The 15,238-nt window shown below is 43.2% G+C and overlaps 1 protein-coding gene across 13 annotated transcripts in view; it reads left to right on the forward strand.

The window, feature by feature from the left end:
- Nucleotides 1-15,238, forward strand: part of foxp1b (forkhead box P1b) — a 90,190-nt gene that overhangs the window by 43,170 nt on the left and 31,782 nt on the right. For 10 of the 13 annotated variants that reach the window (XM_085923432.1, XM_085923430.1, XM_085923424.1 and 7 more), the window contains one exon: nucleotides 7,204-7,302. In XM_085923432.1, coding sequence (XP_085779558.1) covers nucleotides 7,204-7,302 — 99 coding nt within the window. Of the gene's footprint in view, nucleotides 1-6; nucleotides 67-4,586; nucleotides 4,747-7,203; nucleotides 7,303-13,518; nucleotides 13,783-15,238 lie in introns of those variants that run through there. The other 3 variants (XM_085923429.1, XM_085923428.1, XM_085923431.1) reach the window with 3 other exon arrangements.

Consider the following 15,238-nt stretch of genomic DNA (forward strand, 5'->3'; position numbering starts at 1 on the left):
TTGCAGGGACATCAGTGCCCCAGATGAATAAAGAAGTAAATTACTATAAGAAAAAAACACACCCAGGTAATTATTCTGAACGAGTAAATGAATGACCCATTGACGCCCAGTTTTAATTGATTTTGCAGAGGAAAATCATTTTATTATTCCTTCTGATGTGTTTTTGTCTTGAGCGTTGGGAGGGGTTTCAGCTATGTATATATTTCACTCTTTATTTCAACATTTTAACATCCAGAAAAGAAGAGGGATTTTTATTTCTACACAACAGCGCATTTCATACACAAAGCAACTCAATGTGTTCATATAGCGCACGCTAGTAAAGTGAGTAAGACTAAGAATAGAAGGGAGCTCATTTTATACCACCACTGTTATGTTATTCCAAAAATACGTCTCCGTTGTACATTTGACTCTTTTAAAGTATGCATTGCAAATTAGAATACGAGCGAGGAAAGCCTGAAAGGGAGACCCTCGCAGTGGCTGTGGTCAGAGAACATGCGTTATTTGTTAAGTTGCACTCCTCTACTTGATGTGCATTTTCTCGGTGATGACATGTGCCACTTAGCATGTAAATTCTTTAGCGATTCACCTTAAAGTGAACCCACCGAGAGTGATTCCGGTACCGGCTTAAAGACAGAGGTGTGTTTTTTACGAGCAGGCGAGGCATGTCCTTTCCAAGGCCCTCGAGCACCGTATCCCGCTCCCCTCCCCTTTAATCACTGTATCAACTCCTCTCGTAAACTCCATGAGCTGTGCGTCGACACGCACGCGCACAAATTTCTCCGGCTCTGTTGTAATGTGCTCCTTTGTGGTTCGCCATTTTTAAACATAATCAGCAAAAATAAAGCTGTTGTAAGCTACTTTGTCTTAAACAGGCGATTATTGGTAATAAATAATTTTTTTATACATACTTATTACAGAGGTAGTTTTCTTCCTTTGCTTAATGAGAGTAATTTGATGTGCTTGAGAGATTACAGTGGTGGAATTAATGCTGCAATCCCCATTCCAAGATAGAGCGAGATCTAAGATTCTTCACAGGTCGTGTGCTGCGAGATGCGCCCCTCTCACACAGCGGCTAATGGAGTTGAACAGCAGTCTGTCATCCGGCCGCCCACCACCCGAGCATCTCTATAGCCCTCATGCCCTTGGTTCCTGCAATGTTTGTTGTTGGGACAATTTGGGCCTACGTTTTATTTTAGGCAGGCATTTTGAGTCTTGTGGCTAAAAACCTCTTGTTGAGCTATTATGCTTACTTAACTATAAAGGGATGCTAGCCACTTACCTTTTCATTACTTTTTAAGTAAAAATCACATGGTAATCACATCCTATTCCATGTCGGTACATCACCCGTTGATTTTATAAAGGATAGTAATAAATAAATGCAAAATGAGTTCAAACCTAGAAACTTTGCCTCACCACCACGAGTCCTATCGTCTACTTACGAGACTTTAACACGTTACACTTGTGTGACGATTGATATGTCTAGACTCTGTAGGAGATTGCTCCTCTATGTGGCTGAAGCAATCAGATCACTCCCGCCCTCCTCCTTTTCTCTTTCTTTTATTTCTTTCGGCCCGGGATTGTATTTCCCATCTTGGAATGCCTTCAACAGAGACAGCGCTATTCCCAGGGAGCCATCTCTGACTGCTGCAACTCAATCCACAGCCAATTGGACGTGGCTGTGATTCATACACAGTCCGTAGACACGGTGGGAATTCTTTCCAGCCGCCTTATGATGTGGAAGGTCTCCCATCAGCAGAAGTTAAAACGCTGAGCATCACATGGTCGACCGACATCCAACTGGTCTTTTGGACGCAGAATCCATGATTATTGGGTAATTATTTAAAAAAAAAAAACGACTCTACAAAAGTCACTGCGATATTGCATAACAATTAACAATCCGTTCAATTCAATGGTGTTTTTGGAGAAAATCGATGGTGCATCTTGAGGCTGTTGCCATGTGGATAATTTGAAATATTTACTGTGACAGTGTGCTGAGAGCTCAAGCACTTTGCGATGGAGGCTCGTGTCTCCTTCGCCTTTTCTCTCAATGCAACTTTTGCCTGTCGGTTGCTTATGGTTGCTCTGGCTGCACATGGACTACATTCATTTATATTCACCACAAGTGAATTGGAAGATTTCTGGATTTTACCAGTCATATCCCCAAAGTTTCAAATGTATCGTGTTGAGTCCTCTACCGACAATGCAACGTTAGTCTCCCATTTTAAACAATAGCATTCATGCCATGCATGATAAAATCCTCTCATCGTACTCAGGGTCTCACGCTGGGTTTTTGGAAGTGCCCATTTTCCCAAGCGCAACGCTCCCCCCCATCAAGTGATGCAAGACTTCTAACAAAGATGCAATCCGGAGGAGTGCATGTTTTCTGACAGTCCGGCACAGTTGGCATCTATCGTCTTTCTCACTTAAACTACTTGATTTGTAATTTTGTGTCTGCTCTGAGTATACTTTGGCATCATTCACTGGGAACAAAAAGGGAAAAAGTTATACCTGATATGTCCTCATCGTTGTTTCCAGTGATTCGATCATCTCTATTTTTAGTTTCTTATTTATGAATTGAATCCATATGTCCTTTCATGCCCGACCACTCGAAATGCAAATTCTCACAGGCATGAGTTTTCCAGCTTGAGACGGCTTGATGCCTTGCTCAAGGACACGCCAACGAGGCAACACTGAAACTCTCCTGTTTTCTTCCTTATATTTTAGCGCATCATTCTTTTAGCATTTTCACCATGTGAACTAGGCCAACCGTACTGTGGATGTCACCATTGCACGGCATCACTTTGAAAGCTGTATATGGGTGCGTTGACAATCTCCTACAGGAAGAAAATGGTCTTTTTCTGCTCATCACCATGTTGCAAAATTGCACATCTGTCTGATTTGTCAGTGTGACCTCCCTCTTTTACTACGGACTCATTCCCAGCCAAGCTGAAATTTAAACACAGCACTTGGCTCAAGGTGGAGAGACATAAGAGAGACGCGACCGAGCAGCGATAGACTTTCCGCCGGAGTGGAGTAAATCAGCATCGAGTGCCTGTAAGCTCTACTGGAGCTGATGACGCCAAGGAAGAAAATGCGCTATCTTAATGGTACATATTTTCACGAGGCAGCCCAGTTGCCTAATATGTCTATTCTTATGAGTCATTTACTTCTTTAATTACCTTTAGCAGCAGATGCACAACGGTGTATTAATGTGAATGATTTTTACTGCCACTTTATCATACCGAGCCTCTGAAATTGAAAGGCGTAATTGAGGCGGAACAGCGACTCACAAGAGAAACAATATACCTTAGACTTGGGAGTGTGTTTACGAGGTAACGGCCACACGGACGTTGTAATAAACACAGAGTCTATTTAATAATGGCAAGTGAAGGAAGGAAATGCTTTTAGCGAGATCTGCTCGGTTGTTGAATCATGCTCATTGTTTGGCATAATCAGACAACAGCGTGTTCACTTCCATGTGTCTCTTCAAGTGTCATCAGTTTGGCCTGCCTTTTTTTTTTTTTTGCTGGCAACAAAAAGTTACTGCTAGAGAAGCTTATTTACTGTTCCCATATTTGCTGCCTGTGCAAGTCCCAACAATCCATGTCATTTGCATATGCTGGCTTTTGGTGTGTCTGTGTGTTTTGTCTGCCGCTTGTGTACTTTCCTTGGTGTGATTTTCGCCCACAGCCCGCTCTGAATAGAGGCCTTCTTTAGCCATCTGTTGTTAAGCTGCTGGCTAAGCGAGGCTAGGGAATCCAAACAAATACAGAATACACAGCAAACGGAACCTGTCAGGCTTGCATAATTGGGCTGACCCCGCCGGGGAAGCGAGGGACGTGAGGGCAAGGGTGACATCGCAAGTACTGGGCTCCACCCGCCTCAATCGCCTTCTTTGGGCACTCTTTCATTTGCTGCCATGTTAGTTGAATTGGATTCACTTCATGTTACTTTAAAGTATCATTATTTCTGAAATACTGGGGCGGAAGCGGTGTGTGACCCTGGAGCGCCTACTTTATTTTTTATTTTTTACTAGAATAAGTGAGAATTGCACATCGTCTACAATCTAAGCTTGTTTAATATGGCCTGGATTCTCTCAAAGTAAAAGAGCAAAGACTGTCTTGTCTTTGAAAGGAAAGAGCAGAAGTGAAGAATGACAGGTGAGTGTAGAATCGGTGGCAAAGTCAAACACGTAACCTTGACATTTAGGCCCATGCTGCCGAAAACCCCACAGAGGCCCCAGACAGAAGCCAGAGGGCTCGCTATCTTGTGAGACGGACTACATTAAGGGCTAACCTGTTACTCGTGTTGTTGCTGGCTGTCTCCGAGCTGCCATCTCCTGCCTAATAATGTCTTCTGATACGTGTCTGTTAAGTAAATACAGCAAAACACACACGGCGCCGCCTGCGCCTGCTCCTGCGTGGGAACACGAGCGCATCTCATTCCATCTCCTTCTTTCGCCGTGGCCGCAGGGATCAAGTTACACCTGCTTGCACATCGTCTGGCAATTAGCAGCAATCTGCTTCAAATCATTCCACGTTCAAGGTCTCCACCACCTGTAGCGACAGGAGACAGACATTTGTAGAACTCGAGAGAGAGCTCTTCAATAACGGTCCAAGAAAAACCAATCCTTCAAATCCATCTGCTAACTTATTTTTTTCATCCATACTTTGGCTTCTTGAATCAAATTTCTGCATGGTGTTCAACAATTATGATGTACAGCATATGGCAGTTGAATATGATAATGTGAGTAGATTTTTTTTTATCATTGATGTTTGTGCCCAGAGGAGCTGGTTTGCTTTTGTTGTGGGCTGGGGTGATGTGTTGTATCCAGCTGAGTACTAACACGACTGTGTGGCAATGCTCTGAGCTGGGATTTGTAAGACACCCGGAGCTGGCTTTAGCAGCAGGAAACTCCAAAGCCTGTAAATAATCCACATGTGCAGACAGCACATAAAGACATCCAGTACTTAGCAGTTCTCTTATCGCAGCTTGATGGCCCCGGGGACAAAAGAGATGCGCCTCCCTGTAAACACTAATATGATGTGAAAAGTAGATGTGGATAATATTTTAGCACAGGGAATCAATAGTACAAAAGATGACTCCATAGGACAAATGCTAAGTCTGTGTTGCTGATAAAGCTTCTCGTGTGCTGCAGGTTGTTTTGTAATCAACAACCCCTGCAGCTTTTCCCTCCCTCAGTTGTGTGTGAATTTTTATTTTTTTCCTCCACAATGTATAGCCATAGTGATTGTGAGGGTCAATATTTGCCTTTTCCACTGTTCACTTCTCAGGGGAACCTGCTTAGCATAGTTATCTGGCTCAACTGTTTTCTGCCCGTGCATTGATTTGTTCAATCAACCCGTTGGATGTCCAAACAAAAGAAAACGGCTTAAATTTTTAGGTGTGAAGGGTGTTCTGTGGCTGTCAACACTTTGCTTTATTTATCACGTTTGGCCGAAGCGGCTATCAGAATGGAGTTGTGACTCAAGTGAGCGCTATCTCTGAATGGAAGATCAAAAGATGAGATTGAAGAGTTGAGGGAGGAGAAAGCTCTGAAATAGTAGACTGGGTGTTATGTAAACATGTAGATGCAGTTTACATGTTAACATTAGCAGACTGTGCACGCTTGAAAGCAACATTCCTGATGGTGACAGAAAAACTCCTATTTGGTGCTTTAGTCGCCTTTGAAAAGTCACTTTGTCTTATAACCCAGAAGAAATAGTCAAGTGCCGTCAGGCAGCAATTTGAATTTAATTTGCCAAAGTCAAGATGATCATGACTCTGTTTTCAATTGTGTGATCACATAATTATTGTCCTTGCTATAATTAGAAGAATGATTTCATATAACCGTTGACATGAATAGAATGGGGCTGATAATCTTTCTAATTCCCCGTAAAATTGCCTTTGCTAAATTGATATGTTCCTGAGGCAGAGCGTTACCTAATTTTTTTTCATGTTATGAATAATTTGTATTTTGTTATAGTTTTCAATATTTTTTAACAGACTTGATTCTTTACTGAGGTTGACAAAAGAATCAGTACAGGTTAATTGATACTCATGATATTTTTACAAACATTTCAGTCAGGGAAGACTCAGACATGCATTTCTTTCTCCATTGCTCTCTGAACTTTCCATCATATCCTGTTGACTCAACTCGTATGCCGACACTCACAGACACACGCACACACACTTGAATGTCTCACTGCATTTGTCATCGGTTACAGTGGAAAAACAATCATGTTGACATCTTTTTAAGAAAAAACACATTTGCTGTCGGTGACTTTTCAGTAACATTGACTGTTTTGCTTCTTGATTACATTCAATTCTTCATCACTAAGTTATCCTTCAGTTCTTCATCCAGGCGCCCATGTGACTTGGACTCTTTTTCAAAGCCAAAGTCACACGTCAGCATCTTCTGGCGCCCATTCACTACATTTATCCCAATATTGCTCCAATAATCGAAGAGAAAACGGATAGATTTTCCATCGATGAGATGAGCGATGTGCCCCTGACTCTTTGTTTCATTGTGGGAGCAATCATCTGAGAATGGTGGAAAGAATGAAGCTGGTTATTTACCCAGATGGTTTACTGGTGGAGGTGTGAGACAGGCCAGCTCGCTGTGGGAACACAAGGCTTGCTTTTCTTGGTATCGCTGACCGTTTTGGAGACCGCAGTCTCCCCCCCCCAGCACTCGTCAGCTTTGTTTGCTCTGGATGGCATGTTTGATTATTTATCGTAAGGGAAAAGGGAGTAGCTGGAGCAATAAACATGTGACTTCACTGTATTTTGTTTTCCACCAAGAAGGCTGTGTCCTTTACCAGATATTTGAGGCAGTCATAAAGCTGTTTATTTGCTTTCTTGATTGTAGTTTGGCAGAGCTGAAGGAGAGCCAAAAGCTCTGATAACTATCAGACAATATAAAATGCTCTCAATGGAACGTCTCTCTCTGGATACACTTGAGTTTGTGTTTTGTCATCCGATCATTGTTTATACCAACTTTACCTCCGGTAAATGATATCATGGGAGCGTATCAAGCGATTGTCGGCTGTGTTTATCTGTTCATTGGCAGAGAATATTGTTTTTGAAGCATCTGCTCTGAAAAAAAAAGGGCACAGGTGTGCACTCACCAGACATATTTCTGTTAGACACTTTTTCTGTTGGGCTTCATGAAAAAATCATTTAACCTATTTTCTCTTTCAGACTCTCCAGGTAGCACGGCAGTTACTTCTGCAGCAGCAGTTCCAACAAAACACTGGCCGCAGTTCGCCCAAAACAAATGACAAAGACCAAAGCCTACAGGTACTGTGAAATATTTTGCTTTTGCTGCTAGCTCTTTTATGCTTTTATCAGTCTGATTCTGTTTCTCAAATTAAAAGCAAAATGTAAGTTCAAATGATGATTTTTTTTTTTTTTAATGATACATTCTATTACACAAATGCATCATTGAAAGGCAGATATTCACTACCACAGAGGCGTTGATTCCTGATTAAATAGCGATTCGGCACCGTTTTTAGCCACACTCTCTAGCCGGCCGAAGCTCGTTACCAGTGCGATGTAAATGGCTCGCGTCGACCTACGACATGCACAAAGGTTACACAAGCGCATCACGCAACGTAAACGCGCATTTATAGTGCCCGGCAAACATTTTTGGGTACCGTTTCTACCCTTCAGTTATTGAAAAAAATTTTTTTTTTCATTGCTTCTGAGTTTTAACTGCTGCTACTGCACAGGTACTAAGTTGACATGATTGAATTTTCCATTCAGTCTGCATGCTGCTTATGAGGCGTATCTTTGCTTGGACGAGCGAATCCGTTGTTTGTATCGGTGTGAAATTGCTAACAACTTCAGGGCATATGGGGTGATTAATAGGGAGCCCCCTGTCCTTTGTGCATGTATATATAATATTTAATACCCCGACTGTCCCATTGGGAGCCCTTTTTAATGAGCCATTGTAGCGGCTAGGTCTAATGTCAGGTTGTGAAAAAAAGCTTCTTTGTTGTGCAGATGTCTTCAGAGTTGCTCCAGAGGATGAAATATGACTGCGATGACCTTTCAGTTATGTGCATATTTGTCAGGATTCAAATAAGTTAAAGGGATCAAACCCAACAGTTTCGCCAGCCTGGCAGGGAATTGTGCTTCAGAGGTCAACAGAGGGGAGCACAATCGCAAATTCCTGCGTCCAGCCAGTTGTTGGTACACAGTAAAGTACTCGGCCATCTTGGGCAGACAAAGACAAAATTAGAATTCTAATTTATTAATGTATACACAGAGCTTGGCCAAGCTGTCACTCAGCTTTTGAACAGAGAGTTGCCTGCCACCCCGCCCGACTCATGCCCACTTGGTGTGAAAAGAGCGCAGACTTGCTGGAGTATCTTTACTAACAGCATAAATTGCCTGATGTCCATTGTTCTCCTTTGCCGGGTTAAATTTGCAGCAATGCAAATGCCACACGTCCGGAGGGTGTTTATCTCTGAATTACATGTTCTGCTCATTAAACAAATCCCAGTCCCACACAATCACATTCAGAGCGTAAACATGAGTTGTGAGTACATCTCAGATTGCTCTCTCTCTCTCTCTCTCGCCGACTCATCTACTGTCCCCTTTTAAAAGCACGCCGGTGCTGCAATCAGCGTGAACGTTCACCGTCTCCATTATACCAACACCCTGTATAATGATTTGCCGTTGAACCAGACTAGTTAATAAAAGGCATGATCCAGCAGTTATTAGGCTGTGTAGTAAACCTCATAAAAGCACCTGATGTGTGGAAAAGGCTGTGCTCTTCCCATTAGGCACAAGAAGATGCGCTTAGAGACTTTTAACTCATTTGGAGATGGAGATTTAGAGGCGTACTTTCCAATTCACTCTTCATCAAGTCCAAAATAATGAAGCGCAGTGTACACACAGCATCGAAAATAAAGTGACTTCACAGTGGTATTCGTGGAGCACTTGATTTGCATTCGATAGCTCTTTTCATGGCGCCAACCGGGGTGCCCGCACACGCACTACTCCTTTGCTGCGTCTGGATAAAAGAGGCCTCCGCTTTATCCCATCTTGCCTCGAGGCACCTTAATCATCCTCGATAGACAAACAGCTTCCTCACTCGCTGGATGGAGTTCAGCAAAACATACTTGACCGGTCGAAAAGCCAACGAATTACATTGACAGGTTGACGTGTAATTAAAAGCAACCCATGTCACTCGTACCTTTAACGCTTCGCACCTACAGTGACACGACGACGAGAGCCAGCGACTCCCACCCCACTAATTACCATTATCAGTGAAATGCCGAGGCTTGACTCATTAGTTCCATGTGCATTTAATTAGAAGCCGGCTGAAATTGGATTTAACTTATTACTTTTTCATGGATCACTTTCTTGTCATCACTTCAAATTGGATTGCAGCCCCAGGTAACTAATTATGCCAGCCGTAGGATCAGGAATAGAGAAATAGGTAATTAGGAACAACACTGTCGGACCCTTGCTGATAGTCCACCGGCATCAAAGAAGGGGAGGGGGGCCTCGTAGGTGTCATTGCTAGCCAGACGTTGCATTGCAAGGGATCCCGGGAAAGGCATCAACCTCCCGTTGCGGGATTAAGCGCTATTCAGCGCGGCTTGAAGACGTTATGTTAACATGATGTCTTTGCTACTCGTTTGATGCCCGGATTGCATTTCTTTGTGGGACGGGATTGGCCGGCATTATTCATGTCATTGGCACAGCGATCGGTCGGCCACAGTCCAGCTAATGTTCCCGGTGCAGACTTGACTCGGAGGTGGATCCATTTGGCATGAAATATACATAGACCACAACAAATGAAGCATGAGCCACAAGGCCGTTTTGAGTTGCATCATAGCAGAAGTAGTTTGCTTCCTCCAGAAAAGGGAACTTGGAAGTTCTTTTGTGGACTTTCACCTTAATGTGCTGATCGCCTTGTCAGGTATTGGAATCTAAATTTGATTTGTTTATGGTGGTATGAATTACACGGGGTAATATTTACTACTTTTGAAGAAGGTAGTAATATTTTTCCTCCCTCTATATACTGCTTTTGTCCTCTTTCCCTTTCTCTGCCTTGGTGTTTGTTCACCATTGTTGTGGTGCCTCGCTGAGGGGCATCTCCAGGTCAACAGATAATGTCTTTGGTGTGTCCAGGATGAAAGGCCCTTAAATTGTGTGGCGCTCAAACGCCCCCATTCAAGCGCATGCGCTTTTTGCATCCTTGGTTTGTGGTCTAAGCGTGATGTGACACAATCCATGGGCCAATCCTCCTGCCGACAGGACGAGGAGGAGCTGCCGTCCTTCTTTCTTTGAGGCTCCTACTGCTTCTGCAATGGGCCCGTGGCATTGCCCTGACACATGTATACCACAGCGCACCAATCTGTAAGTCATTAGAGCACTGGGCCAGCCAGGCAGGCCTGTCAGCTGCACCCCCGCCCGCCAGTGCCGCAGGGTGATCGGAGACAGCATTATGAGGTGTTTCTCAAACTAAGTCAGCCAGTAGCCACGAGTGTCAAAGTAGTTGCAGCAGTGAGCATGAGATTATATGATCAGAGGTAGAGTTGCTGCGGTCCACACGGAGCCCACCTTTTTACTTGTTTGTCGGTAAAAAACAAATCCTTTTAACAGAGGCTGAATTGCTTTTGTATATGCCAGACCTGAAGTGCAGCTAACGCTGCCACAGGAAGTCACTAAAAACAAGAATAAGTGAGGCTGTGCAATGTAAACAGTCACAACAGTGGAGGGAAATGCGAATTGCGCAAGAAAGGAGACATTTGTGTCGGCTGACGACGAGCTGCAACTTGATCTCCCTGAGCGTTTTGCTCGATTTTTAAAACAGAGATGTTTATTTTCTCAGCGACAAGATTTTTTTTTTCTCAAATGTGCAGTGATTTTTGTTGTATTTATTCAATTTTAGTTTTAGTGCTTGCACAACATAAAATTGCCTCGATCCAGATACATTTTTTAAGTCATCTACTTCAATAATATATCTGGATTCAAATGATTTCAATTTGTTGCAGCCAGTTGATTAAAAAAAATGAATAAATTGAATACCTTTTTTCTTGCGTGCATTTGCTCAGTTTAAAAAAATCCACATTCAAGTGGATGATTCTCAAAAGATTTGATTCTATGTTTCTGTCTGTTATTTTACGTCTGGAGGTGATAGACTAATGAAATCATGTTTATATGCTTTGAGGTGAGACACTCTGTCCTTCATGATCAGCCCAAAACCGAGAATGATTCTCGCGTGAAACCCCAGGATCAAGCTGTCTCTTTTGTCATTGTCATGTTGTAAAAATGCATTATGCGCACTGTATAGATTCAATCCAGGTTTGGGCTAATACTGTCAGAATGAAGTCATCTGTCCCAATTCTGCATAGCAAACAAGCACTTGGGGGGGGGGGGCTGCTCTGTTTCGCCTCCTCTCCTAGCCAAGATGATGAGTGTCGAATCAGCTCCAGTCACAGCGCTGGGAGCCATTCTATCCTTTCCAGGCCTCCGTTTGTGCCGCGTTTCCCTGCAAGCAGTTTGTTCTCTCATATTTCCATCTTACTCACCTCCTCACTCACTCACTCACTCACTCACTCACTCACTCACTCACTCACTCACTCACTCACTCACTCACTCACTCACTCACTCACTCACTCACTCGCCTTGGACAATTGAGGCACGGGTTGGCATCTTCCATCCCGGCTGCATTTGAGTTTTGAGAAGACTTTGTAATTGGAGCCGTATCGGTTTCTTCAGCCGGAGCGGAGCAGGGCTGAGCCTAACCAGGCATTACAGTACTTTCACTTGAACTCAAGCAGGAAATGGGAGTGTTTTATAATGCAATTCACTCTGTCACGGGCACAAACACTCACTCCTCCCCGAAAACTATCACCGGGGATGCAGTCCAAGGCTCAAGGTTACTGATGTTTCTCTGCGCGCGGGGAAATAAAATCTATATAGCGTGCATCCCATCGACACCAAAGTGTAATTATTTTACATGGCGCTGGCACAGAAGCAATGGATTAGAAAGACCGCGTGTGAGAGGAGATGCTTGAACTGTGTGTCTGCTAAATTTATCACAAGGCCGTTGGGAGCGTTGAAATGAGAACAGTGGCCTATTACTGCTAAGAAGGTGTTTTATTGAGAATACGTTGACATGCCACCCCAGGGAAGATGCTGAGGAAGAAGAAGATGGCCCTTGGCCTCATCCGCCGCGTGTGCGTTTGAGAGCGAGCACGCATGCAGTTGCGGAGCTTTGCGCGAGAGCTGTCTCGCCCGTCTCGGATAGAAAATAAAAGCACCTTCGCCGGCGTTTAATTATTCAGTGTGACATACAATGGAATTGTCACTTTGAACACTTGAGGTGTCCCATTCAATAATTAATTCGGGCCGGGCCGGCTTAGCCCAGCTCATTGTTAGTTATTAGCCGGCGAGAGAAGTGGCTTGTCACGCCAATACCGTGTTTAGCGGTGTTTATTTTACCAATGTGTTTGCGGACTGGAGTGCAACCCGTGAACATTCTTTCATCCTTGGCCAAGGCTTTATAGCTTGTTGATATGTGATGCGTTAAAACTCGCGGTCGCTGCCTGCTGTTTATTTTCACAATCATGAACAAAGTGAGGTGTTAATCTTTGCTCGTATTCTTTGTTGAATAGATTTATTTTTATCACTGTTGAAAATTGGTTTTAATGGCAACTTTCAGCCTTTTATTAGGTTTTGATGTACTCTTGGATGAGTAATAACATGAAGCCGGTGCTACAAAAAAAAAAAAAGGTTTGGCCACATAAGGCATGCTTTGCCTCCTGCTGTCTAAGCCCTTGGGCAGTTCAACTTCATCTCCAGTAGGTGGCAGAGGTCTATTTTCTTCTCATGTCTTGGCTGCTCAGTGAGTGCACATGGGTGTTTTTAATGGTGTGACGTTATCACGGCAATAATTGCTCTCATTGGGATGTCATTGAAAAGATTGCTTGCTAGTGGCTCTCCCTTTTTAGTTTTTCTAAAGGCGCAAGGGTCACTAACTGGGAGAAATGTGTTACTTTCATATTCATTTTTATGACATAATATACTCCAACACGGCATGGAGATTTTTGTCATAAACCTCTGCAGTTGGGAAACTGTGTAAACAACAGTGCGTCAGTTGTTTAATCATTTGTTGTTGAGTCACAACTTTTGTTCTGCCACTCATTTCAATTTCCATTGAGCAGAACAATCAAGGGCTGATAGCTTGGCAAGTTTTCTTTCTTTCCACTGGATAGCAATGTGTACTTATCTGTTGTTTAATTAAAAGGCTTCTCATCTATAGGCTTCCATTGTTTACATAGCATGGCCAGAGTCCCAGTGGAGGTCAAAGGGTCAACTTTTTTTTTTAAGGGACAGCCCTCATCCCCCTCCTTCTGCAAAGTTCACCTGCAGCTCAGCCTCCAGCTCTCCATTGTGTGGCCCCATTTGAATTAATGATGTTTAGAGGGATGCTTGTGATTGGTGGAGAAGGGTGTGGTTGATTGGGTAGTTTTGTATCTTGTCAGCCTGGGAGTCACCTCGCGCGTGCAATCCGTCTGTATTCCGAAGAAGATCGGAGACGCTACAGCACAACAGAGCTTGTTCTCAGCCTGCCTGCGTTGCCACTGCCTCTTGCTATCTCCCTCCCTCTCTCACCCACTCTCTCACTCCCACTGTGTGCTGCCCCCCCTCTCCTCTCTCTCTCTTTCCGTGGCTGCTCTGTTCTCCGCTCTGCTTCACTCCACACCGCGTGGCCCGGCTTTCTGTTTACCCTGCCAGCTAAATGGAGTTTGTCAGGTTTGTCAATATGATTGAGTTCTTTGATATAGCGAGCGTTTTTACTTTGAAACTTGACAATTGAATTTGACCGGGGGGCCAAATTCTAAATGTATTGTCTGCTTGTTGTTATGTTCTGCCATTAATAATGGGTTAAATGTGTCATGCACATTTGCATGAGCCACAATTGACTACTTTGCTTCACATGCCTGCTGACAAGAGAAACCAAAACAGTTATCTGCACTTCCGTGTCTCTGTTTTATATTTTCCTGGGGATGTTTGGAGTAGTTACTTTTTCTTCTTTCGAAAGTGTGCTCGTTTATCTGTCATTTTACTCCTCGTGTGGGAAAGAGTCTTAAGAACTGAAGTCCTTGGAAGTAAATCATCTTGCATTTTTTTTCTGCTCCTTTTGTCTTGTTTACTTTTCTGACAGTGGACTAACCAGTTAAACAAGATTTAGAAAGGCTCTGTATGATGTTTTAATTATGGACAGTTCTTAGGAAAACAGGTGTCACATTGCCTGTTTCCACTATAATTTCTGCGGTTGTTGTTTTATGTAAAATATTTTATCAGTGGAATTTTCTTTTTGTTTGTTGTAGTGCCAAAGCTGGGCATTCAGAATTTGATCAAAGTATGTTTTTTTGCCTACTGTTTATTTTGTCATTGGCCAGACTCTGCTTGGTTTTGTTTGAATTAAATTATCAGAGTTTGTATTTAGCTGAATCAATACAAAATACATTTGGAGGCACGCTGCCACTCGTATCTTTATGAATAGTCTCGTGAAAGTTGATGTGTGATCATATGTATTATTGCACGGTGATACATTTTTGATCTAATTCCCTGATAATATTATCCCAATCATTTTAAACATTCTTTTAAAGTTTTGGATCTACTTCAGATTTTGTAAAGTTTTATGCACCATATTTGAGTGTTCAAAAAGTGGGTAGGTGGAAAAGTATAAGTAAAGAACAGTTGAGCAGATTGTCAGCTGGTTAAGCCGAATCGAACGTCAACAGGGCAACGTGCACCGCGATGCCGGGCAGCTGCGCCGAGCCGCACACTTTGGGAGAGCTGGAGTGCGAGCTGATTGGCTTGACAGTTTGTAATCAAAGTTGATGTATTGTTCATTAGTTGTGCATTAGCCCTTTCAGGCGGGGGCCTGATTTGCGCAGTGGCCTGTCAAGAAGAGGGGCTGCCAGCACCTGTCATTTCTTAACTACAACATCGGCAAACGGATTCGAGGTGTGTCCCTCCGTTTGTTAGGATATCCTGGACAAATGTGGCCTTTGCTTTGCAGTGAAACGAGCTGACAGTACACAAGAGCAGAGACAGGAGAATAGTTGAGCAAATGTGTGTGCCACCAGTCGATCCTTTTTGGTCTTGCCTTCATTGTCTCACACAGAAATGTATACTCAAAAAAAAGAAGAACAACTTTTAGTCTGTCTTTTAATGTCACTACTGTTTAGAGAATATGCTT

This window comes from Syngnathus leptorhynchus, chromosome 11 (assembly GCF_054491065.1).
Source record: "Syngnathus leptorhynchus isolate UIUO chromosome 11, UIUO_Slep, whole genome shotgun sequence".
NCBI lineage: Eukaryota > Metazoa > Chordata > Actinopteri > Syngnathiformes > Syngnathidae > Syngnathus > Syngnathus leptorhynchus.